Source organism: Rhea americana, unplaced genomic scaffold, assembly GCF_003343005.1.
Source record: "Rhea americana isolate MKP2758 unplaced genomic scaffold, rheAme1 scaffold_21, whole genome shotgun sequence".
Lineage (NCBI taxonomy): Eukaryota > Metazoa > Chordata > Aves > Rheiformes > Rheidae > Rhea > Rhea americana.
Genome location: NW_028186258.1, coordinates 1,048,326 through 1,073,589, shown reverse-complemented (window position 1 = coordinate 1,073,589; position 25,264 = coordinate 1,048,326). Strand labels below are relative to the sequence as shown.

General features: G+C 60.5%; 2 protein-coding genes across 4 annotated transcripts in view; one reads left to right on the top strand and one right to left on the bottom strand.

The window, feature by feature from the left end:
* Positions 1 to 6,968: 6,968 nt before the first annotated feature.
* On the top strand, positions 6,969 to 12,387 carry AANAT (aralkylamine N-acetyltransferase). The gene is given in 5 exon segments (XM_085304448.1): positions 6,969 to 7,305; positions 9,918 to 10,060; positions 10,063 to 10,161; positions 10,708 to 10,862; positions 11,663 to 12,387. Coding segments are annotated over 4 exon segments (600 nt in total). The 5' UTR covers positions 6,969 to 7,305; positions 9,918 to 10,020; the 3' UTR covers positions 11,969 to 12,387.
* Positions 12,388 to 12,635: 248 nt separating this feature from the next.
* RHBDF2 (rhomboid 5 homolog 2) overlaps positions 12,636 to 25,264 on the bottom strand; it is a 17,235-nt gene continuing 4,606 nt past the window's right edge. For 2 of the 3 annotated variants that reach the window (XM_085304446.1, XM_085304444.1), the window contains 17 exons: positions 23,027 to 23,176; positions 22,556 to 22,683; positions 21,717 to 21,909; positions 21,423 to 21,635; positions 20,661 to 20,789; positions 19,808 to 19,941; positions 19,298 to 19,504; positions 18,861 to 18,972; positions 18,455 to 18,529; positions 17,954 to 18,115; positions 17,678 to 17,778; positions 17,288 to 17,351; positions 16,994 to 17,088; positions 16,653 to 16,728; positions 16,034 to 16,134; positions 15,581 to 15,734; positions 12,636 to 14,869 (listed from right to left, as the gene is read on the bottom strand). In XM_085304446.1, coding sequence (XP_085160572.1) covers positions 14,450 to 14,869; positions 15,581 to 15,734; positions 16,034 to 16,134; positions 16,653 to 16,728; positions 16,994 to 17,088; positions 17,288 to 17,351; positions 17,678 to 17,778; positions 17,954 to 18,115; positions 18,455 to 18,529; positions 18,861 to 18,972; positions 19,298 to 19,504; positions 19,808 to 19,941; positions 20,661 to 20,789; positions 21,423 to 21,635; positions 21,717 to 21,909; positions 22,556 to 22,683; positions 23,027 to 23,152 — 2,490 coding nt within the window. In that variant the 5' untranslated portion in view covers positions 23,153 to 23,176 and the 3' untranslated portion in view covers positions 12,636 to 14,449. The remainder of the gene's footprint in view (positions 14,870 to 15,580; positions 15,735 to 16,033; positions 16,135 to 16,652; positions 16,729 to 16,993; positions 17,089 to 17,287; positions 17,352 to 17,677; positions 17,779 to 17,953; positions 18,116 to 18,454; positions 18,530 to 18,860; positions 18,973 to 19,297; positions 19,505 to 19,807; positions 19,942 to 20,660; positions 20,790 to 21,422; positions 21,636 to 21,716; positions 21,910 to 22,555; positions 22,684 to 23,026; positions 23,177 to 25,264) is intronic. The other variant, XM_085304447.1, reaches the window with a different exon arrangement.

The following is a 25,264-nucleotide window of genomic DNA, read 5'->3' as shown; positions in this document are numbered from 1 at the left end:
GGAGGGCTGAGGGGAGAGGGAGGGAGGAGAGGGGCTGAGGAGGGCAGAGCAGAGGGAGGGATGAAGCAAGGAAGGAGAGGACTGAGGAAAGAGGACTGAGGGGAGGGGAGGGGAGCGAGGAAAGGCCGAGGGGAGACAGGGCTGAGGGAAGGAAGGAGGGAGGGCAGAGGAGAGCCAGGGATGAGGAGAGAAGAGAGAGGGACTGAGGGAAGAGGGAGGGATTGGGAGGAAGGAAAGATGGAGGGGGGGGCAGAGGAAGGGGACAGAGGAGGAGGAGTGGGGGCAAAGCCTTCTACTTGAGGGGAAAAAACCGACAGACGTTCAAAGGAAAAACTGTCAGACCGTGCGGAGGGGCAGGCGTCCGCCCCGGGCGGCCGGCTCTGCGCGCTGGCCCCTTCCGTGCGCCCTTCCAGGCGGCGAGGTGCGCTCCGCGTGGCAGGAAAGCACAGTTTTGCTTTTTACGACTCCTAGAAGTCCTCGTTATGGTGTGCAAATGAGCCAAATGTTTGGCTTTGTTGACTGTTGTGGATATTTTTCCTGCTCTCTGCAGGGATTTTTGAAATAAAGATCATTTCTTGAGAGGGTCTCACTACGCCGGCAGGGGAAGGGCAAAGTGAATCCCAAACAACCTTAGGTGCCTGTTCTTTATTCAAATATATCCTGTCTCTTCGCTCCATAGATCTCCCCATCTGTGCAGTGCTGGCTGGAATATCAGGAAAATGCTTGAAATCCTCAGTCTGACTCATTTTATTACCAAAAGAAAACAAAAGCAGCACAGCAGTAATCTCCTTTCACTCTGCCTCCCACAAGCCCAGGCCCAGGGCTGGCCTGGCTCTGTCCACCAGCTGGCTGTAGTTTCTCCTTCCAGGGTTTCTTCTTTCATGAAAAGGGACCGGAAACATAGCTTTTATGTTTAAAGCAGTTCCTGGATTTTTCCATCAGGTTTCTAGTTCCTCTTTTGCCGGGAAACAGCACCCACTAGCTGTGTGAATCCAGAGCCTGGCTGTGCACCGAGGCCTTGCTGCAGTGGGCATCTCCCCCGAGGGAGATGTACTGGGAGCAGGACCATGGTTCAGGAGAACCATCCTCCTGCAGGTGTGGGTGCAGGGTGCACTTTACGGCTGCTTTTGGGATGCTCTCATCGATGGTAGAGTGCAAACTGTTGCTGGCCTGTCTGTAGATCAGGGAGCTGCAAGTGTTGCAACAGTTCCCGGTGTCTTCCTGGGTCCTAGGTCCTGACCCCCACATCAGGATTTAATCACTCTACAGCCTGCATCAGTTTAAACAGAGGGGTGTTTTGCTGAAGTGGTTCCCTACTGGAGCATTTCTCAGCGTTGGCCCCAAGGATAAAGAACAGAATAGAGCTAAAAGAGAATGTTCTCTGGGTGGGAAAATTGCAACATATCCTTGGGGAAAGATGCTTTAAATATCTGTTCAGTGCAATGCAGTTATACAGCTGTTGATGTGGGCAAGGTGTGGTACGGATCCCCATTAACCGGCAAGAGCAGGCAGGGACCTCTGTGAGGTGGGTGAGACGAGGAGTGTAAAATCAGTCTCAAAAGTGCGCGTGCCACCAGCACGATTTCACCCCTCTGGGTCACAGCTGAGCTGAAGAAGGGAGTGAGGCACATTTCCCAAGGCCCGGATAGACAGCCCTGGCACGTCCTGGTGCTGTGGGTCAGGTGCCAGCCTTCCTCCCTGGGAAGTCAGGGAGAATTGTGCCTTTCCCCATGGGAACAGGATCGGGCCTTCTGGAGGGGTACAAGGTGCCCTCTCCTTCCATGCGGATTAGCGTTACGTCCTTCTCATCGGTCCACAAAAGGTCTGAAGTGTGCTGATGTTTCCCATCAATTTCTTAATGTACATAGTAACAGCTGCTTATGAAATATAGATATAGGTAATGGGCATAAACTTGTGTGTAGATGGAAACTGTCCCTCTTCAGAGCAATTACACGCTGCAGAGCAGCAGTGGGTAGCCGCAAAGAGCCATGGAGACAAGTGCCTTATCCAACCTGCCAGGCTCGTGGCAGGGGAGGCTTAAGGGGGCCGAGTCAGGGCTGTCAACAGGAGTTGAGCCGGGGGTGTTTTTACACTCTGAGCTCGAATGGGGCTCCGATGTGCTTTCGTCAGGAAGTGGCACTGAAGAAAGTCTCATTTTTTTTCCTGAGGACCCAGCAGCCCCTGCCTTGGACTGCTACGCCAGTGACACGCTGCAGGCATGGCATAGTCCCTAGTTATTGGGCATCTCCCACTCAAGTAGCCAGGCGGTATTAGCTCTCTAGGGCTTGAGCCTAGATCTCTGCTGACGGACCTCAGCAAGTCAGACCACCCTGCAAAATACTAAGGCGAAACCAAGAAGCATCCTGTGATTTTGTGTGTGGGTTTGTGGGGTTTTTGTTTGTTTTGTTTTGTTTTTTGGGGAGAATCAGCTTGACTTAGCAGTGTTCTGAACAGCCAGCACTTGTGCAAGCGACATATGTCAAGCAGACACCCTCTCCCCCTTTAGGGACAGTTTTAGGTGTTAAACTATTTTAGGAAGTGCTGGCACTCACCCTCTTTGCAGCATGATATCTTCCTTGCAAAGAAGCTGCCTGTGTATTGTAACTGGCTTACCTGCCTCCGTGTAGAGATGTTGGTGAAGAGCAAGCCCCATCCTTCCTCCTCAGGACCCAGCCGGTGCTGAGTGCAGTGAGATGCACCTCTCATGGGGCATCTTTGGAAGCTTCTTGCAGGGCCGGAGGGCTGCCCGGCACCCAGTGGTGCTTTCAGAGTGCCCAGGGCTGCCAGGGCTGCAGCAAGGCACCGGTTCTCCTCGGCTGAGGAAAGGCTCTGGTGCCATCTCGTGGGCTGCAGCTCCTCCGCCACAGGGCTGTAAACGGGCTGAAGGGAGCAAACCTGATGGCTTCCCTGAGCTTTGGGAGAAAGAGGACGACACGGATTTTTATGTACACAAGGAGAACAGCCGTTTACATTGCAGCCCCTTCATCTGCAGACAGGGTCTTCTCCACTGGTTTGGGATACACAGTGGAGCTCTTCACACAAAAGGCAGGGAAGGTGCTTTCTGCAAATATCTTTACTGTGCAGGAGTAGATATCTTGAGCTTCTTTTGCTGCTTTCTCAGAGGCAGACATGTTCCTATGCAAGCCATATCCTCTGCTTGAAAGAGCTGGGATGCAGAATGTCAGGACAACCCACAGTCCCCATCCTTTTGCTATTGCCTGTTTAGTTTCAGGTTAAGTTTAGAGCTCATTTTGCCCATTGAAGTATGTGGTCTCACTTTCATTGTTTTCAGAAGACCAGGTCAACGGATGCTCCTTGCTATAGGAACTCCATTGCGCACAGCCAAGGGTGAAGACGATTTGTCCATGCTCAGTCTGATCAGCTGGGTTGGGCATGGGGATGGCCTCAGCAAGAAGGAGGGAATGAACCTTCTTTTTTTGGCTGTGGGTCGGGTCCAGGCTGGCTGGCAACCTTGGGGCATCTGGTTGCTTAGAGGAGTCCTCAGTGTCCCAGTGCTTTGGCAGGCTTGGCAAAGCTACTGAGGCTGAGGGGCAAGGGACGCCTTTCCCCCACGAGAGGGGCCCGTGGGGCTGGTCCCTTCCAACCTTACAGATTCTATGAATGCAGAAGTACCTGGTGCCCCATGGCCACGTAGCACAATATTATCTGGCCCTTATCTCACTGCCCGTGCTGCCTTGGTCAGACACGTCTGTCCCTCCCCATCACTTACAGCGAACGGCCTCAGAGTGGCTTCACCTTGCTTATATATATGACTTCATGCAAGCGGGCGCACAAGCTAGCGCCGTCCTCCTCTTCCATTCATGCCTCTCATCCTCTCTGCTGAGCCCAGGACCTTGCAAATCACCTAACTGGGCTGGTCCAGGCCAAATCTTGCTCTGGGGTTTAGGGTCTGGCTTCTCTGCCGATGCGCTCAGTTCTCTTTGGTCTCCATGGGTCACCCTAGTTCGCACCAGTGCTGTGCAGGGGCTGAAGCCGGGAGCCAGGGCAGGAGAGCTCCTACAGAGGCAACAAAAAAGCAGGATCACCCAGTAAAGTGTCGCTGAACTGCTGTGTCCCAAAGTCACAACTGGATCTAAAGGCAAGGGGCCAGCTGTGCTGGGCCCTTTCCAACCGTCCTGCCCTCTCCTCCTGGGGAGCCTGTGCACCCTGTGTGAACCCCGTCCTCCTTCTTTATGGGGATTGTGTCATGAGTGTCCGTGACCTAGTTACAAATTACTGCAGGCCAGCACAGAGAAGGAAATTAGGCTAATCACCGCCGAGTGCCTGTGCTCCAGGGAGGGGATAAAAGAGGTCCCGTCTGGTTCCTGGGTCCCTGCCTCTTGGGGTTGGGCACCGCTTCTGGCTGAGCCTCTGTTGCTGGGTACTCGAGCAGGCGTGGGTGAAGTTGTGCCCCTTTCTGCTTGCACTCCTCCCTCGCAGGCCCACGGAGACTAGTAACAGCCTGCTCTACCAACCCAGCAAGGACACGCATTGATCTAGTGCAGGTCTAAGCCAGAGCTCAAAGCCTGCTTCCTTGGCGGTTGCTGGGACCTCAAATAACCTGCAAAGTAGCAATCCCCTACCTAGCTTTTTATGTCAGGGGGAATCAGCCCCGCACCCTCAGAAGAGAGGCATGAGCTGCACTGATGGGCTGAAGGGAACGTGCCAGAGGAAATCCGTATACACGTGGATTTGCAGATTAATGTTTCAGAGCACAGGGCAGAGCTGGCTCTTTCGGGGTTAGCTCAGAAGCTGGGGCTGGCCACTGGCCAGAGGAGCCCTGTGCTGCTGTTTTGACGTGGCAGCCTGCGGGCTCCCAAGCAGCAGTGAATACCCGGCTTGAGCAAGTAGGCCAGAGGCATTCTGGCTTTGCAGCACGTGCTGGAGATTTTGCACTGCTCTTGGCAACAGAGGGGAGCCCTGAGGGGTAAAAGCAGCAGGTAACCAGCCTGGCAAGCGCTGCGAATATTAAGTCGAAAGAGTCACATCCTGCTGCAAAGTTGCAGCAACGTCAAGCGCTCACATGCTGCGAATGCATGCTGCTCGCCGGGGCAACGCTGGTGAAAAGGCCGAGCCAAGTGAGAATAAAACAAGAGTCCGTGGCTGACCTTGCAGTGAGGCAAAATTGCAGAGCCCGGCTCCCCCCCAGGTTACGCCATCTGCGGAGGCCAGGCGAAAAGCCTGGTCCTCTTTGGGTACGTCAGGTCGCTTTGGCTACGCTAGCATTCAGGGACGTGAGCAGCCTGTCAAAAAAGGCTGCGTAATTCTGCAAGTTTGGGGGAAAAACTCCAGTGCTACACGGGAAGACGTCACTCACATCCCTTTTGATGGCAAACCCTGCCCCAAGAGGGCAAGAGATCGGGCAGGCTGCTGCAAAAAGCTGCTTAATGCCCCGGAGCACCAGGATAAGGCGGCACCGCGGCGGCGATGGAGGCAGAGTGCAGCACAGATGAAAACGGCTGAAAAGCCCCCGCGGAGCCCGCGGGCTGCGTTTGTGCCGCTTCCCTCCCGAGTCCTGGTGGAGGGGGGGAGACGTAATGATTCATCTGCCTCCCACGTGTCGTCCCAACTGCAAATCTTGCCTGGAGATAATTGCCATCTTCCTGAGAGGGCACCTAGATGGACATAACAACCTGGCATTGCAGACATAGTGGCAGCTCTGGGCTCTTTGAAGTGCCTGAGAGAGCTGCTAAATATGTAAATCTCAGCACGCTGTTGTGGCTCTCATTTATGGGAGTTTTTGACCCTCTGCAGCAGTGTAGGAGGAGGGAGAGAGGGACGGAGCTGAACACACCTGCAGTGGCACCAAAATCAGACTCCCGGCTTGAGCGCTCCAGCCACAGGCCAACCTCTGCCCACCGGGGCTCAGTTTTAATGGTCAGGGGTTGCTTTTGAAATGCCTTTTCTAAAGAACAGCAGTCTGCTGGGTCGTATTTCTGCTCAAATGCCATGAAAAAAGACTTAAAGGAAGGGTTTAGCCCCAGGTCACTTCTCCAGTGTCTGGAAACTAAAGCGGGTCCTGAGCTCTCCTGGAAACATCCCAGGTGGGGTCAGCAGCTGGTGCTGCCTGGCTGCTCCGTGTTTCTTTCAGGGCTGCATCTGGTTCATGTTGATAATGGTGTTGCTGATGGTTTTTAATTATTATTTTTGCTGATCTCGCCAGTAATTTCCTTTCTAGGAGCTCGTGCCTAGGCTAATCCCCCTTTTATTACACTTGTCCTGGTGGGACAAACATCACTGGCTTTGCCTATCCAGTTTCTTATGTAGAAATTCCCAAGGACTGAAGGCTGCCTGCAGGAGAGGTGCTTGGTCTTTGGAGCAAGCTCCTTGGAGGAAAAACTTCAAATCTGGCTGTGATTCTGCAAGAAGCCAACTGAGACGCTTCCTGCTGTCCAAGCACGAGGGACACTTGCATCTGGCCCTGGGTATCTGTGATTTCACAGCACGTTGCAGCCAAATGTTGTGGCTCAGCAACCACGGCTAACGCAGCCAGTGGCCTTTTTGTTCTCACCACAACCTCTCAGCACATCGTGGTCTGGTTTCTATTTACCAGGCCCAATTCTGTCCCTTTCCAGCCTAATTCTTAATGCTGGAGGAGCTGCACTGATTTCACCAGGGGAGGATCGGACGTGGGCTCTCTGTGATAAATGCCCTGGCTGCTCTTTTGGCTTTGCGAGGGCTTTTCCACGGCCCCTCGGCCTGCTGGAAGGGAGTGATTTACAGCCGAACCCAGGGAGCAAACACCACATTTATTAAACACACGTGCTCAGATGCAGACAATCTATCATGCAAGTAGGGACACATTTTTGGAAGCAAAGGAAGGGCATCCTTGCTCAGCAGAGCTGCATTCAGCTTAGGGTGGGCTCCCATTACCTTCAGAGAGGTCTGGAGCAGGCCAGTGAGTTGCTCTCTTTCCTAGCTAAGTCATCTGTTCTCCCTGCCTGGCGGCTGCCGCTTGCACTAAGGACTCAGCATCAAGCAATCAGCTAAATGCTTTATCCCTCTACAGGCAGTCACGCCAGGGAAGAAAAGCCTGATGGGATCCTTTTGCTGGCCTGTCACCTTAAAGCCTCTCACCTCTCCCTGTCTTTCATCGGGGTTATAAACTCCTTAGAATGTCATCACGTGCTCCATAAAAAACAAATATATAAGCAAGGGCTACTTAAGTTGCGGCAGACAAGAGCAGGAGGCAAGTCAAAATTCACTACAGCCTGTTTTCTGCTTCCTTCACCAGCTGCCAGACAGCACAACCGGACCAGCCTGGGCAGAGGAGCAGCTCCAGGTCCCCGTCCCACGCCGCCTCCGGTAAGCGCCAGCATTTCTGTCGCATCTCAGTGGTACTAACAGTGTCGGAGACAGTGCGTGGTCCAGCACCAGGATGTGGGGAGTTGCCCAGCGGGGAGGGAGTTTGGTAGATCGACCTTAGCTCGCCTGCAGGATGGTGATTCTTATCACAACCTGTGTCCCATTCCTACCCTTTCAATACATGCAATTAAAATCTGGGGCTGGGGGGTCCTTGCGAGGGAGCCCTCCACATTCAGGGTGAGAAGAGTTTGGTCTCTATTGCAAAGAACATTTGGATTCCAGCCTAGGTGAATAAATCCATACTACTTCTAACTCACTTTTAAAAATTCAGGTTCCCAGTGCAGGCAGAGATTTGTAATAGAATAAAAAGATGCCATTAGGTGGCTGTTGTGGCCTTGTCAGTCGGTTTACCCCTGAGCATCTCCAGGAACCACGCACACGCTTAGGTCTCTCTCGTGCGCAAACTGGTGTGTCAGTGATCGGAACACCATAGGCGAGACTGTGCTGGAGCATGAAAGGCTGCTGTCTCCGGAGCCGAGGAGAAAGGATTTTTCTCTCAACTCTGGTTCTGATTTACTCTGTAACTCGGGGCAAGCTTCTTCCTTCGCCGCTGCAGGTCAGACGTGTCCAACATGCAAACGTGCTCGTGGCACTCGCTGCTGCTGCTGCAGGGTCCCAGGTGCTCTGCAGGGGACCAGCTCCCCAAGGGGCAGCTGCTTTGCAGTTGTCTCCGCCTTGCACAGACTATTCAGTTTTTCTCTGTATATGCATCTCCCCATGCACAGAAGCCCTTTGCATCTGCAGAAACCCGAAAGCTATGTGCAAAGAAATAGATCGTTCCCAGAAAACAAACACATATATATCACCCCTACAGCCATATGACCTGGGTTACTGGGAGTAAAATGCCAGAAAGAAAAAAATTCAAGGAAAACAAGCTAAAGAGCAGCCTTTACCCCACGTCACGGACTTCTGCTCTCAAATGTTGCTGTTGGGGTCTCAAGAAATTTCTAGAGACATCTGCAGCAATCTGATTCCCCTATTCCCCTTTCCCATTCCCTTCTAAAGTGAACTGAGCACTGACTTGCGCACGAGGTCTGGAAAAATCCCAGCTTTACAGCTGAACGTCTCTGTCAGAGACGGTCCCAGTTCTTTACAGTCATTACGTGATCTGCGATAAAGAACAGCTCTTCAATAGCGAACGACTGTTTAACAGGGGCTAACAGCAAACAAATACCCACCTCCATGACTCCCGTGCTGCTGAGAAGTTGGCCCTGCCGATGGCACATCTCGCCGCGGTCCCGTAGCTGCTCTCCTGTTGCCTAATCCCACTTCTGCACAGCGTGCCGCTAAGCCACGGAGAGGGGCTGCCCCGGGCACCCGCAGCACGTCCCCGCAGAGAGCCCTCCGCGCCGGATCCAGCAGCGCCCTCGGAACCGGCTGCAGGTGCTCAGGACCACCCAGGATCAAACCATGCTTGTGTTTTCTCAGTTTACGGAGATGGCCTGCTTGCCTGCTCTGGGGTTTATCTGAGCAGATGAGCCCCTAATCCAATTAGCAGGATGAGGAGTTGCAGAAGATTTGATAATAAGCTCTACAAATGCTACGAAAAACACAGGCACCCTCGTCTCGCCTCTGATCTGGCCACCGCTTTATTTCCCTCTTATACACGTTTCACGGGAACACGAAATACCCCTTTCCAGGAGCCACTCCAGGTAGTCTAGCACTTCCCCCTTGATGACCAGCGCTGGCATTTGGAGTGCTGAACATTTCCCCTACCAAAGAAAAGGTCTCTTCCTGCTCGACCCGACCGCTTAGCCCACGCAGCCGCTGCTCGGTCAGCGGTTCGTCGATACGAGGCACAGCGACAGCCCACCTGGATGGAAGGGGCATCTCCAGGACCCTCAGCGCTTCCGCATGGAAAATTCCCCGTGTGTTCTGGTTTCGCCCTGTGCAGTGTTTGCGCTGGCAATGCTGTGGTTTCTGCAAATCCTATTAGCTGCAGGCAACCTATAATTAGCAAGGGAAGCCGGCACCTCTCAAATAATAAAAGATGACCAGGTCTCACGCTAGCTTTGTAGCAATTTGCTTGAATATTCAACGGACCGGTGATTCCCGGTCGGCTTTTGGGAACGATTTCCACTATTGCTGCCCGCAGGCCAAGCGTACTTAGCAGAGTTATTGAGTCAGTTTGCAGCTCTCCCTGGATTGATTGATTTGGGTTCGGTTACATATGAAACGAGAGGCTCGGACGCAGCACCCGATCCAAGTCCGGGGCTGCTCGGCTGGAGGGACGTGGCCGGGCAGTGGGAGGATCGCGGTGGGGGGAGAGGGGGAGGCCTCCGGGCACGGCCCCCGGGGGATCCCTCTGCCCGAGGGGTGCCTGCCGCCCCCGCGCTGTCCCCTGCCCGCGGCCCGGCCGCCGGCGCTGGAGCCCCAGCGCTCGGACCCCAGTGGCACCAGCTGCTCCTGCCCGCGGCCGGTTTGACCCGTTGCAGCTACATTTGCTAGCGAGGACCCACCTAAGAGCTATAAGTACACGTATATATTTATATATGTGAATACACGCAGAGCCAGAGGGTGGCAGGCAGCCTAATCCCGCCCGCGGTCGGCAGGTATTTTCGGCCGCCGGCTGAGAGCGCCGGAGGGGATCGGCTGAAGGAAGGGGCGCCGCGCCGGGCCGGATCGCCGCCGCGCCGGGCCGGCGAGCGGCGGGAGATGTCGGCGCTGGGCGCGCTGCCCTTCCTGACGGCCGCCCGCCCGCGCCCGGGCGCCGGCGCCGCCACACGCTGCCCGCCAGCGAGTTCCGCTGCCTCAGCCCCGAGGACGCCGTCAGCGTGTTCGAGATCGAGAGGGAAGGTAAGGGGCCGCCCGCCGTGCCCCCCGCCGCCGCCCTCCCGCCGGCTCTGCCCGCTCCCCGCTCCCCCCTCCAGCCTTCCTCCCCCTCCCCGCTCCCTGCTCCAGCCTTCCTCCTCCTCCCTGCTCCCCGCTCCCCCCTCCAGCCTTCCTCCTCCTCCCTGCTCCCCCCTCCAGCCTTCCTCCTCCTCCCTGCTCCCCCCTCCAGCCTTCCTCTCCCTCCCCGCTCCTCGCTTCCCCCTCCAGCCTTCCTCCTCCTCCCTGCTCCCCCCTCCAGCCTTCCTCCCCGCTCCTCGCTCCCCCCTCCAGCCTTCCTCCTCCTCCCTGCTCCCCCCTCCAGCCTTCCTCCCCGCTCCTCGCTCCCCCCTCCAGCCTTCCTCCTCCTCCCTGCTCTCCCCTCCAGCCTTCCTCTCCCTCCCCGCTCCCCGCTCCCCCCTCCAGCCTTCCTCCCCGCTCCTCGCTCCCCCCTCCAGCCTTCCTCTCCCTCCCCGCTCCTCACTCCCCGCTCCAGCCTTCCTCTCCCTCCTCACTCATCACTCTCCCCTCCAGCCTTCATCTCCGTCTCCGGAGACTGCCCGCTCCACCTCGACGAGATCCGCCACTTCCTGAGCCTGTGCCCGGAGCTGTCTCTCGGCTGGTTCGAGGAAGGGCGCCTCGTGGCCTTCGTCATCGGCTCCCGCTGGGACCAGGACCGGCTCAGCCAGGTGAGAGCCGGGCGGGCGCCGGCGGGGGCCCCGGGCCGCCCGGCGGCGGGGGCAAAGTTGCTCGCCCGAAAGCCCAGGTTTCCTCGGGGCCGGACCCCCGCGGGGGTGCGGCGCCCGGTCCTTCCCCTGCCCAGCTCTCCGGAGGGGCTTGGCGCCTTTCTGCGCCCAGTTTCCTCGGCTTTTGCGGAGGTGATGGACCTGCCCCCCCCCCCCCCACGGCGCTGCCCCTGCGCAGCCCCGGGGCAGAGCAGAGCCTCTTGCCCCCCCCCAACCCCGGCCCTTCCTCGGAAAAGCCGAGCGCGGCCGGAGCCTCTCCGGGCCGCGGCGCTTCTCGGCGCCGGAGCGCTTCACGAGCTGATCGCTTTCTCCGGGCAATTTGGAGCTCGTTCGATACCGGAGAGCGATTTCATGTAAGACTAACTGCTACAGGGCCGCTCCCGCGGAAACAAACTTTCTCATTGCTTATTTTCACTGACGCCGTTATTAAAACGTGCTCCCCCCCCTTCCCTCCCCGCAAAAGCATTAATTTTAAAATTGAAAAGCCGCCAGCGATTGAAGGGGGGGGAGCACAGGGGCTGGCACCAAAATCCCTTTCCGTCCGGGGCAGGACGCGTGCCCCACGTCTCCCCACGCCTTAACGAAATCGTTTGCGAGTAGATGGGGCCACATCAGCCTGGGGTGAGGGTGGGGGGGTGGAATTAAACTCAGGCCTTTGCTCCTATCTGCCTCAGTTTCCCGGCTCTGCCGCCCGGGCGCTGCGCGGCGGCGGGGGCCTCGCTAAGGCGCCTCCTCCCTCGCAGGCGGCGCTGGCGCTGCACCGGCCGCGGGGCGCCGCGGTGCACATCCACGTGCTCGCCGTGCACCGCACCTTCCGCCAGCAGGGCAAGGGCTCCATCCTGCTGTGGCGCTACCTGCAGCACCTGCGCTGCCTGCCGCGCGTGCGGCGCGCCGTGCTCATGTGCGAAGACTTCCTGGTGCCCTTCTACGCCAAGTGCGGCTTCGAGGCGCTGGGCCCCTGCCAGGTGACCGTGGGCGCCCTGGCCTTCACCGAGATGCAGTGCGCCGTGCGCGGTCACGCCTTCATGCGCCGCAACAGCGGCTGCTGAGCCGGCCCCGGCCCTCCCTGGCCGCAGGGTGCCCGGACGGACGGCGCGGGCAGAGGCGGAGGGGGGCGAAGGGCTGCGGCCCCGCTCCGTCCCGCCGCGCGGCTCTCCCTTCCCCGCGCTCCGGGCCAGAGCTGCTCCCTGCCGACGCGTCTGCGCCTTCTGCCCCGCGGATTAGCCCAGTCCCATCTCACCGCCTTCGGGGCCGGACACCGAGACGCCCAGCCCGGCCCCACGGGAAGCAGCAATCCCGAGGAACCTGCTGGGTCACCTCCGGCGCCGGAGCCCGCCGCGAGCGGGCGGCTCCCGCGCTCCGCGCTCGCCCCGTCCGCCCCAAATCACCCGTTAAGGAGCCTCTCCGCGCGGCTGGCTCCGGGTCAGCGCCGGCACGGACCTTCCCAGGAAAAGCCCTCCGCGAATGCCTCGGCCCGCGGCTCTTGCTAAGCAGCAAATAAAGGTGGCTGTCGCGTTTTCTAATCGGACTCCGTGTTTCTCCGCGGCTCTGAGCGCAACATCACCACGAGAGCCGGGACGGCGCTTCCCCCGCCGATCCGGGGCCCCGGCTTTAGGCAGCCCCACCGCCACGTCGCTCCCTCCACTGCCCTTCCCGAGCCCCCCGGGAGCCCTCTCCCCCTCCCCATGCCCACGAAGGGACAACGGGCCTCATGCATCTCCTTAAATACAGGTAGAAATTTATTAAGGGAAAACCACAGCTTTTTAAAAAAGTATCAAAAAAGAGACAAACGAGGTGAAGTGTCTTTGGCTGCAGCAGCACCAGAGGAACGGGGCTCGGGGAGAAAACTGGCCAGCGGCCACGACGGATGCCCGCGCTGCGGAGCCGCGGCCGGGCTCGGGGCGCTCCTCGGCCAGCCCGGAGAGCCCCACGGCCAAGGACGCCCCAGCGACCCTTCAACGCTTCTCCGAGCCCCGCCGGGGCCTCGCGGCCGGGCGATCCACACCGTCCCCCACCCAACCCTGCCGAGACCCACCGCTGACCGAGACACGCGCCAGGCAGGCGCGGCTTGGCCCCAGCGCGGGCCTGAACCAGCCCAGAGGAGTCACCTGGACTCCAGGAAGGACCCGTCCTCGTGCGGAGGCCTGTCCGAGGAGGGAGGAGGAGATGCTTTGGGAATATTGGGAGAGAAAGGAGAGCCTGGAGGCTCCCGGCATGCGAGGACACCCAGGGCTCAGCCCGAGCCACGAGTGCCCGCCGGCAGGTGCTCCTTGGTCCATCCAGGATCGTTTGACACAGGAAAGGTTACCCACATCTCTGCCCCACTTTCCGAAGGGAGGAAAGAGGTAATACTCAAGGCAGCAGTGAAAGGCGGGAACGCCAAAGGCTTCCCGAGGGGTCCGAGGGCAGGCGGCGTTTGGCCGCATCCTGCCTCTCCTTGGGCTTCAGAAGGAGCCCAACAAAACCATTGGCACGTTTTTCCCAGCAACCATCTCCCAGCACCTTGCTGCGAAGCTGGCACGTGCTGCTTCTCCACTTAAAAAAAAAAGGGGGGGGGGAACTCCACGGAAATAAGGGAAAAAGAAGCCCCCCTGTTCCTGACTCTATATCCAGTGAAGAAACTGTTTCAAAAACAACAGCAACAAAAGCCTATTTGGAGGCCTCGTGGGAACATCGGAGGGGAACGTGGGACTGAAAAAGAAAAACCATCGAACCTCAGCTCCGAGCAGAGGCTCCAGGGAGCCCGAGCCAGGGAGGCCGTCGGGGGTCCTCGCGGCAGCCCAGAGCTCGCGTTTGGGAAGCCATCGTGGCTCCCTCGCAGAAATCCCAGGGCTGCCGCGGACCCACGTCCGCCCCCCGGGGCGGCTCGGGGAAGAGCCACGCTGAGCCCGAGCCCGGCAGCAAGGGCGGCTGCTGCTGCCGGCGCCGGGGCCGAGGCCCCCCGTGAGCCGGGTGTAGGAAAAGCAGCGCCCCTGCGAGCAGGGGGTTGTGTTCACAGTATGAGAGAGCGGCAGGCCCGCGGCGCAGCGGGGGCCCGACGCGAGAGCCGGGGCAGCTCCGGCGTCGAGGCACCGAAGTGCTTTCGAGGCCGGTGCGAAACGCCTCTCGCCCCAGCTCGGCCGCGGCACCGCCGCCGCGGCGAGGCGGACACCCCGAAGCTGGGTGGTCCCCCCCCACCCCGCCGTCCAGGCAGGAGCTGGGATCCTGGGCTGGTCTCCGAACCTGGCAGTTATGGCGTTTCGGTGCCGCGGGGCGGCCGCCCGGCCCTCGCAGCCCCGAAGGAGTGCAAACCAGGTCGGGTCCAGCCGCGCTCCCCCCGCTCCCCGGGGCGACGCGGGCGAGTCGGGGCGCACCCCGTCCCAGAGCGCCCGCCTCGCCGCGGTGCGGCTTCCCTGCTGCGAAAACCACGACCCGCTCCGCCGCCGCCTCCGGGCCGGCTAAAAACCCACCCCGTGCCCGATCGCCCCGCTTGGAAAAGCGGCGCCGCTCCCTCTCCCCGCGCCGCCGCGGCCTCGTCTGCTCCGCCAGGCTCAGTGCAAGACCTGCTCCAGCTCGTACTTCTCGCAGAACTTGCTGGTGAAGGGCAGGCACGTGAGATACTCTATCCAGCGCCAGTTCACGGGGTAGACGTACAGCCAGATCACCAGCGAGGCAAAGAGCCCCACGAAGACCAGCAGCGACACGATGATCATGGCCCGCTTGCGGTACTTGTCCATGGTGCCGAAGGTGATGTAGGGCAGGAAGGCGAAGGAGAGCAGGAGGCCGCTGAGGAAGCCGAAGAGGTGGGCGATGTTGTCGATCCACGGCAAGAGCCCGCAGACGAAGAGGAAGAGGACGATCCCGAAGAGGTTGAGGAAGGCTTTCCAAGGCTTCTCCAGGATTTGCCAGCTCTGGAAGAGCTCGACGAAGAGGCAGGCCAGCAAGCCGAACTGGGACCCGGCCGGGCCCACCTGCAGGGCCGGGGCCGGCGGGGAGAGGGGCGTTACGGCAGGAAGGGTCGTGGTGCAGGGACCGTCTCTTCCCCTTGCAAAAGGCGTTTGGCTCTCGCAAGCCCGCGAGCCCCGGGAGGCGGGTGAAGCTCGCGGAGGAGCGCCCCGCCGCAGCCCCCCCCCGCCCCGGCCCCGTGCACCCCCGGGCGGATTAGGGCGCTCCGTGTGATCTCATTTAAAGCCCGGCAGGACTTCGCTGCCAGCAGATTAGCCATCTGCCTGCCCCGAGGCACCCGCACGCACACCGACACGGGGGCACACGTGAGCCCCGCGGCAGGTGCGCAGCCTGCACGTGGGGCGGACGCCTCGCTCCTGCCCCGCGGAGCGGACTAAGGGCGTGCTGGCCTCCCCCCGCCCCGGGAGAAGCGTGCCGAGGGGCGAGACCTCCGCGCTGCATGCGGCAACCCCCTCCCCAAGCCCCCGTCCGGCCCGGACTGGGGAGCGCAGCCCCGAGCTGTTTACTTAAAAATGACCTTTGGACCATCCTGGGGAACACACCGGGCTCCCGAGCATATTTCATGCCCCGAAACATCTTGCCATAAGCAAGTTTACTCAGTGTCCAGCACAAGGCCCCATAGTTGGCCCGAGCTAAGGAGAGCTAAGAGACATCAGGGCTTCCCAGGGCTGGTTCATGGGGTCATGAGCCATCCTCGCCTGGCAAGGCGCCCTCACCTCTGCTCTGTAGGGCAGGAAGATGGCGCTGGCCAGATTGCCTGTGATGCCGCTGAGGATGAAAATGATGGAGATGCGGTGCCAGCCTGCCAGCTTCTCCAGGTCCCTCAGCACTGTCATCTGGAAAGTCACCGACACCAGGCAGTGGATGACCCTGGAGAAAAATGCCCCAGGTTAGATCCCCCTGCCCTGCCAGCCCCCTTCCCCAGTGCTCCCACCCACTGCCCCAGGGCACAAGACCAGTTATCTTTCAAGATATTCTGCACAGAACAGCACGTTATGGAGTATTCCTGTAGTTAGGGGGTGTTTTGCCCCTCTCGTCTTCCAATTCATGAAGGATCATGGCTTAAGAGATGATACACAGCCCACTGGACACCAAGTTGCCACCAGTACCCGGAGCCCAGGGTGCTGGGTCACATAGGAGAGAGGTTGGAGCACGATGCTGCCGCTCACCCCGCGTGCAGGAACAGGGACAGCCAGAGGCGGTAGAACTGGTCGGGGACCTCCGGGTTGAGGAAGGGCAGCAGGCCGCAGACTTCATCCAGGCAGTGCACCTGCGAAGGCAGAGGCAGTTTGGGGGCTACAGGAGCTCAGCCCGCACGCGGAGATGCCGGGGAGCAAAGGACGGGTTACGTCAACGCCCGGAGAGCACTGCCACGTGCTGGGTCAGAGAGGGGACCCACGGCTGCTCGGGACACCTCCACCGCCCGGCGCTGGGGAGGGAACAACCAACTGTCCCCAGCAGCCACTGGAAGGTCATTTTCCTGCCCATGATGCGCTTGATACCACGGCACGGTCCTGCTTTTCCCGAGGGCACCAGCGTGCCCTGGGCTAGGTGGGCTCAGGCCCCACGTTTCGTCTTAACGCGCGCGAGCCGGGCGGGCGCGCGGCAGCACCGGGAGCCCGGCCGCCAGCCGGGGACGCTTCGGGCTTTGGATCGCCCCCGCTGGCACCAACCCCGGCGTCCGCCCCAGGCGGGATGGGATCCCAGGCTGGACGGCCCTCCGGCCCGAGCGCCGAGCCCCCGAACCGCGGGCCGGGCTCGCCGCGACGCCCCCCCGGCCCCGCTCACCTGCGAGCAGAGCGTCGCCTCCTCGTGGAAGTAGCCGTGCACGAACTCGCAGTACTCCCGCGTCGTGATCTCGCAGCTGGCGGCGGCAGGCAGCGGGCTCGCTCCGGGCAGCGCTCTCCGCTCCCACCCGCGTCCCCTCCCTCGCGGCCGCCCCGCTCGCCCGGAGCGGCCGGGAGAGGGTCCCTGCCGTCACAGTCCTTCCCACCCTCCTCGTCCCAGCGCTCGCCCGAGGCTCTCTGACCTCCCTCTCTCCCTGGCGCAACGTCAGGACGCGGAGCGCGGAGCCGGCTCGGCCGGCCAGACCCCGAGGCGGGTTCGGAGCCCGCGCGCTTGCGGCTCACCTGCCCTTGGTGCCGATGCAGCAGGGCCTGCCCTTGATCTGGCAGTCCAGGTGCGCAAAGCCCGTGTGGTTCGTTTTGGTCTCGTAGGTACAAATCTGCAAGCAGGAGGGAGAAGGGCCACGGTGAGGGACGGTTCCCCGGCAGCCCCCGCGCCCGGCTCCTCACCCATCACCTGGTGGGCCACCCTCCTGCCACCACCAATGCTGCTGCCAAGGTGCCACCACATGGGGACCTTGCAACGCGTCCCACGAGCCCCAGGGGCAAAGAGGGGCTGCAGCCACTGCGGGCTCTTACCGGCCACCTGGTGATATCGTCCGGCCACACGTGGGGTGGGTTTGATGCTGGCTCCTCGCATGTCCTGGGAGAACAAGGTGGACGTGGGGTGTCAGTAAGGGCCTCCCCCAACACATCCTTCCCTCCAGCCTAATCCCTCCCCTCCAGGGCACAGAGGGCTCTCAGGACCTGCCAGCTTCCCCTGCAAGCTTCCTTTGCTTTGGGGGGATTTCTGCACTTTCAACTCCTAGAGCATCCTACAGCAACATGCTCTGCAGGTTAACGTCACTGCAGTCAAAACATCTGCCAGGTAATGTCACTTGCTGCCTCCTTGCCTCCCGTGACATCTCCCACACGCGCTCTGCACAAAGCCTGGTGACTGTGCCATCTCCTCCCAGACCTCACTCGTACCGGGGGTCCTGATGGCACACGGCCCCTGAGGTCCGCTTCTTGCCGGAGCCCATCGTTGGTGCATTGGTGCCGGGCCACTTAATGAATGTTGCCAGCGTCTCCTGCGGGGACGGAGAGACTCAAGGGGTGAGCAGCGAACGCACTGCTCCGACTCCTCCACGCACCTCGCACTCGTCTGCGCTCTGAGGATGCGCTGGCCTGAGACAGTTTCTCCCAAGCACTTCTCCACTGCCCCGTGCCCGCAGCAGAGGGGCACGCGCAGCCCGCCGCACGCACCGAGCAGTCCTGCGGCAGCGTCTGGATGCAGCCCGAGTTGTCGTTCTGGACGCAGCAGCCGGAGTTGCGCTCCCGGTCCCTCTCGCGCTGAATAAGCCGATCCACCTGCCGGTCCTTCCGGATGCAGGGGGAGAACTTGGCCCCCAGGTGGATCAGGTCGATCTGGGAAGGTGGCGCGAGTCCAGGGGATGATCCCCAGGCATGGAGGAGGCCTGTTGCCCACCCTCGTTCCTCAACATCTCCCTTCCCAACAGCTGCCACCCAGCCTCACTTGGGACCAAGCAGCAAGCGCCCAGAGGGACTGGGGTGCCAAAGTCCCAGGGCAGCAGGTTGGGATGAGGGTTACTGCGGAGTAACCGGAGCCAGAGCTCTCCCCTGGGAGGAGAGGAGGAAGGAGCACCCCAAGGAGACCGCGGTGACCTCCCACTAGCTCAGGGAGGGCCAGAGGACAGAGCCTCGGGCTGGCGGAGGCAAGGGTCGGCAGCCTGGCAAACGCCTTACCGAGCTGGGCCCAATCCAGAAGTTCTCCTGCTGGATGTACTTGACGCTTTCGTAGACGCCTTTGTTCCTCAGCACCTGCCGAGCAAAGCTGGAGTCGCACGGCCGGCTTCCACGGAGCAGAGCCGGAGACACGGGGCGCACAGGGGGAGCAAGCGCAGCCCGGGACGCGAGCCCCCAGCCCTGGCTGCCCTCGGCTCGCCGGGGTCGGAGCAGCCCTCCTCGTCTCCCCAGGATGACCGATTTCCGGGCAGCATCCCAGCGGGATGATCCCTCCTTTGCGGTGTCTAACGCATCCCACCGCGGGCGCCAGGCTTGCTTTCCTCAGCAGCTGGCTGCCACTGCGGAGCTGGGCACGTCGCTGGGCAGCCCGCGGGGGACGGCCCCGGCCGGTAGCTCTTAAACTTACTAACTGCGTTGTCACGTGCTGGGCGAAGCCGATGGGGGCGATGCCGTACGTGCCGATGACCAGCAAGGTGATGAGGATGTGGACAAAGGTGATCCAGTAGGTGAAATACGGCCTGCAGAGGAAGGAGGCTGGCGTCACGGACCAAGGGCGGAGCAGCTCAAGGATGGCTGGATGCGGGCAGGAAGAGGCCAGGCCCAGGGACACCCCCAAGTGGTCACCCAAGCAGAGCAGCCATGAGAACATGCAGTGAGCGACCATGGAGCTGTGCATCCAACCCCGGCAGGGAAGAAGCTCTGCAGCCTGAGCCTTGACCTCCAAGCATCAAAGGGGAGATGCATCTGTCTTACCCAGGGGGGAGCCCCGAGGAATGGGGCTGGCTCCTGGGCTGGTCACCCCTGCTCCACACCCCCCATCCCTGTCCTGCTGGTCCTGCTTACCGGTGGCTGTCGGTGTTCTCCAGCTGGGACTGCACTATGCTGCTCAGGCTCCGGCGGTACGTCCTGTTCAGCCACTTCCCCACCACTCCCAGCCCGTAGTAGCGCTTCTTGCGGTCAAAGGCGAAGTGTTTCACTTTGGAAGCGATGCGCCTGCCTCTCCTGGGAGCGGGGCCGGCGGTGGCTGGGGCGAGCCGGGCACCCTCCCTTCTGCAGGGAGAGGAGAAACCCATCGAGCCTGCCGAAAGAAGCCAGCCAAGAAATCCCCGTGCGCAGCTCCACAGCCTCACCCCCAGGGCTGGAGCAGCCCAGATGATACCCCTAGCCCTTATCCCAGGGTATCTCTTGGAGTCATCTTCACAGGAGTGTGCTAGAAGATGCTGAAGAGCCCCAGAGCAGGGAGAGATGGGGACACGGCAGTGAGCGTGACGGCGGGGAACTGTGCGGATGGCATCGGGGACAGCATACGACCAAGAGATCTTGGTTGCATGGAGTGAGACCACAGATACTCACAGAGTGGGCTGCTCCACCTCCGGGGACACCCTGACATCCTCCCCCACCGGGTGCATGCGCAAATACGTGGCCGATAGAGGTGGTGACTCAAAGACATCATCCGGCATGGAGTACGTCTCGTCATGCATGTCCATCTGAAAGGAGCACAGGAACTCCTAGGTGATGGCTGAGAAACCTCCTTCTGACTGAGGAAGCGCACAGCAAGGCCAGCCAGCCCTGACCTGGCCGTGGAGCCCAGGGGGAGGATAATCTCCATTTATATCCCACTAACTCCTCATCGCAGGGTCTGAAACACCCACGACCACAGAATTGCTTCCTCTCTCCCGGAGGAGCATCACTGAGATCAGGGCTCCGCAGTGCGCAGCAGGCACTGGTCCTCTCTGCTCCCAGGGCAGGGCTGGCACGGCACGGACACACAGGTCCCTTGGCACACACACAGCCCTGAACGCAGCTAAAACCTCTCTCACTGCTATTTCGGGTAAGCGATTGACTGTTCTGTGCTGAGCCATGCAGGTGTGGACATCACATCCCCCTAGCTCTGGTGGGCTCCATGCGTTTGTTACAGCCTTGGACCATCTCCAATGGGACAGAAAGGCCCCAGATCGGAAAACTGCTTTCTCCTGATGACTGCCCTTAGAGCAAAGAGAGGAGAAGACCATGGGATGGCAAAGCTCTGCACCAATGGTCTACACACCATCATTCCTCTGAAAGCTCTGCTCTGCCCTCAACCCCCTCGCAGACCTGCATGGGCTCAGCATGGAGCAGCCCCCAGGGCCTGATCCCACCAGCCAGGCTGGCTCTGAGCACAGCACCCTCCTCCCCTCTCCGGTGGCCAGCAGGGAACTGCGCTTGCCTTACTGAAGAAGGATGAGTCCAGGGTATCGGCAGTGTCCACCATGTCCTCGTCCATGAAGCTGGGGTACACAAAGCTCCTCTTGTTGCTCTTCTGCTTCTGAGCCAGCGGCTCCAGCACAGAGCGTCCCTTTTGCAGGGGAAGTAAATAAGGATAAGAAACAAGAAGCCCCCAGTTTTGGCAGTGCTGAGAGTTTCTCAAGGCCTTAGAGCATTCCTCCCCAAAGCCAAAGCAGTGTTAGCAAGCATTAAATACCAACCAGCTATCATATCCGCCGGCACAGGGTAGCCTAGCCAGCAGGAGGGCAGACAGACACCACCTCCAGCTCCCGAGAGCCAGCAGCATTGGATTACGACCAAGTTAATCAGCACGTAAGCGAACTCAGGATCCCCTTTCCAGTCCCTGCCCTTCAAACCCATTCCCAAGGCTTGCCCAGGGCTCTCCAGGGACTAGAAAGCCTCCAGAGAAATTTCCCCTGCAGCAAAAGCTCACCAGACCTGTCTGCAGTAAAACCCAGAAGTTGTGGGTTTTTTTAGAGATGTCATGCAAGATATGACCACCAAAGTGGAACTGTTTCTACCAAAACTTCTCCTTCTAAGCTAAGCTCAGGTTAAAAAACATCCTCTCCCCTTGAACCTGCACTGGGGAGAGTCAGTCGTCTTTGTGCAAAGCAGAAAGCCAAGCAACAAAGATGTCGGGGGAGAGGCAGAACTGAAAAATGCATCAAGAAGGGGAGAAGAAAACCCCACTCCCATGACTCACACGGAGAAGCGCCGTGGCCGCCTTGTAGCTCATGTGCGCGACGGATTCCCTCTTCCGGCGGGGCACGCGGCTGTAGCCAGAGCGGATGCTGTTGAAGGAGGCCAAGGAGGCGACGCCGGGAGTCAGCGGGGGCAGGGTGTGGTGGGGCGTGCGGGGGCGATCGGGCTCCTCGGGGCGGCGGAAGGGACGGCCCCTGGCCAGCGGATCTACGATCTGAGAAGAGGGAGAGGCTTCTTGGTGCTCTGAGAGAAAAGCCCTGGACCAAAGCCCCGATCCTGCGCCCCCAAACTCTACCTTGGGCATCTTGGCCGGCTTCGGCGACTCGGTGCCCTGGAAGGAGGGCACCTCCTGGCTGGGGAGCTCCAGGTCGCGGTAGGCAGCCTTGAGCTTGCCGTATCTCATGCTGCAGTGCTGCAAGCTCTTGCGCTGCCAGTGCTGCCGCTTTCCTTCCCAGTCGCTGCTGACGCCAAACCATTGCGCTGTGCCCCTGCACGAGGGAAGGCGACGGATACGCTCGTTGCCCGGCTGATCTCTCCACCAGATAACCACGCAACCCACATCCCGAGCCTGGCATCGCTATCCCTAGCCGGGGTCCGCGTGCTCGCGCCCTCTGCCCAAAGAGGTGATCTGAGTTTGGGTGTCTCAGACGAGCCCACAGCTGGGCACAATTTTGACCTGACTATGGGTCTCCGGAGGGAGAAAGGGAGTTGTAGAGGGATTGATGGTGCTCAGGTCTCTCTGGAGAGTTAACACCACTGAGACTCGCATGGTGCGTGAGATAGCGTATCAGCTGGGTGCTGCCGCAGGAGTACAGCTCAAGGCGTTTGTGAAGGTCCTACACAAACAGCAGTGAGAAACTCTCTGGATCTATAAAACAACCGTTTGAGACAGTACTAAACAATTCCTCTGCTGTGGGATGATGTCTGCTGTGGCAGACAACAGCGAGTCAAAACAAGCCAGGCTAAACCCTCCACGGCTTTTCCTTTCACACTCGGACTCTCCCCATCCTCATCCTGAGGCCTCCGGCTGGTACTTGCAGCTGTAACACGTAGACTGGAGCACGGGGAACCCTCCAGTCAGCCCACCGCTGTCAGAGCCCAGGCTGGTGGTGGCCAGCCCTCCCGAGTCCTCACTTGCGGATGCTCTGGGACAGGGAGGTCTGTCGGCGGAAGCCAGGATGTTTCTCTGAGGAGCTGTCGTCTCTCTTCGACCTGGACTCCTGCAGGCTCTTGCTCTTTCGGTAGATGGGGACCTTTGAGGGCTGGAAGACAGGACATGTAATTGAGGAGTCCATGTTCCTGCTGCTCTCCAGGAGCTCCCAAGCCCAGCACGGGATGGAAGGAAACAGGAAGGATCAGCTGCCCTGCAGAAGCAACCAGCTCCTTCCTCTCACTTTGCCAGCATCACTGTGCTAAACCCAGCCCGGACTCAACTACGGCTACATCCAGGAGAGCATCACGGCCCCTAGCTGGACACGCATGTCCCAAGAAACGGGAGCTGCCACTTCCCACCCCGTGCCCCGGAGGAGGCTCCGAAGAGGCTCCCAGAACCACCACGAACAGACAGGTCCAACCCAGTGCCAGCCGCTGGAGACCCCCACTCACCTCCTTGCGGCTGCCGTCCCCCTCTGCCTCGCGGGGGGGGATGACGATGGAGAGGTTGGGGGGCTTCTTGCTCTGCAGGCGGCTGCTGCTGGAGCGGCCGCCCCCGTTCTTATCGCCGGACGACATTTCGGGCGGGCGGCGTCAGGCAGGCTGCGAGGGAGGCGGGGGGACAAGCAGTCAGCGCGCAGGCGAGGCGCGCACGGCCGTAACGCCGTGCCACGGCTTCGCTGCACGCCCTCCCTCCCTCCCTCCCTCCCCACCGTCTGCAGGGTAAGCGGATCCGCGCTGGAAGACGTCGGCAGAAGCATTAACCGTTAATGGGGCTTTGTGCAGGGGGGACCCCAGGAGGCAGGGAAATGCTTTAAGCGCTTCCTCTGTTGCTGGGAAAGATGCACAGATTTCTCTCTTCTAATCGCTCCCTTGGGGACCAAGGCCACCACCAGTTTGCACCATGTCTGGCAGTATTTCACTGCTCAGCTCCCTTTTCTTCCCAGGCACAAGTCCTGGATGTCTCATCTAAACATCCCAGGAGTCAGCACATGCTTTTTAAGCACGGACAAGAGATGGAGCAACACGCAGGCCAAGAGGAGAGGCAGTCCTGGTTTGAGTTCAAGGCTGCTCACACGCCCTCACACTCGCAGAGCTGACGGTTTGCTCCTTGCAAGCTGCTGGCCCGTGGCAAACCCCAAGCAGTGCAGACAGCCCCAAGCAGAGTTAAAGCTAGCCTACGAGATGCAAGCTTGCACACGGGGAGAGGCTGTGCCTCAGCCGGAGACGGGAGAGCTCCCTTACTCAGCCATGTCAGATCACACGATCAATCAGACGGCCGTGTCTTGCCTGCTTTCTGCATCGCCAGCCCCAAGGAATAGGAGGATGTTTTTCAGACCCAACATGCGTCTCCACCATTCATTTCCCACAGGGAGTTGCCAGGCAGGTGCCACCAGCGAGAGTCCCCAGGGAGCCACGTGGCCGGGGGGATGCTGCCTAGAGCACTGCAGCCATGGGAGCTTCACCGCAATGGTGCCCTCAGACGTATGGGCTGGAGAAAAGGTCTAGATCCACCCAGCATCGTGGCAGCCCCAAAGGCCCCCGGTCAAGACAGCGGCCTGTGCTGAGGTGTCCCCCTGACACCCACACCATCTCCCCAGTGCGGATGGGTTGCAAAGGAAACACGGGTTCCTGATGCAGGCGCCTCATCTCTGAGGGTTCAGATCCATCCAGCTCTCCGAGTGAAAAGCCCATCCAGATGTATACCAAGCACCCTGGCACAGTGCCCACCTGAGCCTTGGAGCCGAGTGGGGCATCACATTGCCTATATTCAAACACGCTCTGAGCATCCCCAGGGGAAACATCAAACCCACGGGGCAAGGAAGGCACCAGAGCCGACGAGCCCAGCGCCAGGTCCCCCTCCTGCGTGGAAAGCCTGGGGCTGCAGCCAGACCTTGGTGGAGAAAAGGAGGCTTCTCTCCAACTAGCTGACACAGAAAGAGCCCATACCCCCCTGGAAGCACTATCTCTCCTAGCCATCTCCACGCCGGGATGCACCTTGGGGTGGGTTTGGTTGCCCCCATCTCTCCCAGCCCACTACGGGGCTCAAGGCGCAGCGACCTAGAAGGTTATCCCAGCTCCGCTCGACTGCCCCGGGGGCACGGGGCTGAGCGGGCTACGTGCGTAATCCTGCCCGACACCCGCAGGGACGGCTGGCGAGAGCCCCGAGGTCGGGGCCGCGGGCGGATTTCGGTGCTGACGCTCCGCGTCCCGAGGCGGCTGGGCTGGGCTGGGGGGCGCGTGCGCGGAGCCGGCACGGCCGAGACGCCGGAGGTGCTGCGGGCGCGGGCGGGCAGACCAGCAGCCGAGGCCGCGGGTGCAGGTCAGCCGCGCTCCCTTCGCACGGCTGAAGCGGCGCGACGGCCTTCATCGGGCCGAGAAAAAACAAAAAAAAGCCAGACGAGCAGATCTCAGGCGAGGAAGCAGCGATAGGAGCAAAGCAAGGGGCAGCAGCAAGGGCAGGGCTGGAGCTCCCCGTGCCCCCGCCGGGGCCGTATCCTGCCCCTGAGCTCGCAGGGAGGCCCCGGGCAGGGAGGTCCGGGGCTGCGGCCCTGGACGGCCCCTCGGCGCCGGGGAGCTCAGCCCCGACGTACCCCCCAGGGCACCCGAGCGCCCGGCTCCGGGAGTGCGGTGGCGCCCGGGGGACGGGCTGGGGCGGGCGCCGGAGGGCGGCCGCGGCCCTCCGCCGGC